At 32.2% G+C, this 1520-nt stretch overlaps 1 protein-coding gene across 1 annotated transcript; it reads right to left on the minus strand.

Moving 5' to 3' along the window:
* Window positions 1-766: 766 nt before the first annotated feature.
* LOC124894836 (putative F-box protein At3g25460) lies at window positions 767-1144 on the minus strand (the record flags this gene model as incomplete). The annotated part of the gene is made up of 1 exon (XM_047405355.1): window positions 767-1144. A coding segment is annotated over exon 1 (378 nt), but the record flags the coding sequence as incomplete, so codon positions are not given.
* Window positions 1145-1520: the final 376 nt, after the last annotated feature.

The raw sequence follows: 1520 nt of genomic DNA on the forward strand, positions 1-1520 counted from the left end.
ACAATTCACATAATTGTTGTTGTAACTGCTTTGGTACTTTTGGCCTTCATGTTATTAGGGATATAAAGTATCCAAACATGTTGAAATTCTCGGAATTTCCCACCAGTTCTTGGAGTAATCTTTGGATATTTCAGCTTCTCTAAAATATAGTTCCCAGGATTATATATAAAAAGTCTACAACAATTAACTCCTTGAAAGAGAATTTCACCACTTCGCGTGCAACACAACAGTACTCTATTATCTATAAAACTTTTGCAAGTAGCGTTCAAGTTGCATATGTTCAATAACAATTTCCAGCCATCTCGTTCCATGATCCATATGTCCAATCTTACACTCTCTTTATTACCGCCATATAAACAAAGTCAACTTTTGAAACTAGTCATACGAAAGCAGGTGTTCACACCTACAAAATCTGGTATAGGAAGTTCTTTCAATTCATCTGACTTCCCATCAAAGTATACGATTATTGAATTTCTAACTACACGGTGTGGTCAAAATACACAACCTTCGATACTAATGCCATGAGACAAGGAAAAGTTTTGTACTAATGTTACTACTCCATGAAGGGAAGTTGCTTTCTCTGTCCAACAACTGTTATTCAGAGAATAGATAGAATAATTCCGCCTGTATATAAATATAACCTTGTAATCATCCACACTAGAATCATAACACAACCCACAACCACTTGGAACTTCGCGTTTGTCATTAAAATAAGGGAATGCAAGATTTTGATAGTCTTCGGTAGATGGATTCCACAAACATATACTTTGTACGCCCCAAGGTTCTTCAAAAGCAACAAGCCATCACACGAGCACAATATTATAGCTTTTTGGAATTTTTCCAGAGGAAAAACTTGCTTTGCTATCGTAGCTAATTGGGAAGTTTCCAAGTCTCTAAACTTGAATTCATTAGTATAAAAATTAGAATAACATTTGTGTAACAATAGCTTTTCACGGCCCAATGCTCTGCATTGATCGCAATGAGTTCTCCTGAATTCATCGTCAGAGATCATAACATTCCACGCCTTACAAATAGATTTGAAACGTAACAAAGATTTAACTGGTACCCTAGCAACGATGAGAAATAGGATATCACTAGGAAGATTGCAAGCAATAACATCAAAGGCTAATTTCTTTTTTGCCATTATAATATGTAATTGGGCAATAATGGCTACGCTAGGGTCTTGGTAATATCGTGGAGGAGGAATATATATATATATATATATATATATATATATATATATATACACACACACCAGGATAAAGTCTTTTTATGTTAGGGTTTAGTCCCAAAAATATTTTTTGACCATATATATATCAACCCATAAATTAAATTTTGATTAAATTAATTTGATATTTTAAAATTAGAATTCAGATATTAAAAACTAATAATAAAAGTACTACATTATACTGCAGTTCATTTTATATCTACTTTTCAAAAGAATACATCTTAATTGAGAAATAATTAAGTATATTTTATTTAATCTTAATTTTCACCTTAACTATTCAAGGCAACCAAAA

The sequence above is a fragment of the Capsicum annuum genome, unplaced genomic scaffold (assembly GCF_002878395.1).
Source record: "Capsicum annuum cultivar UCD-10X-F1 unplaced genomic scaffold, UCD10Xv1.1 ctg77942, whole genome shotgun sequence".
NCBI classification, from domain to species: Eukaryota; Viridiplantae; Streptophyta; class Magnoliopsida; order Solanales; family Solanaceae; genus Capsicum; species Capsicum annuum.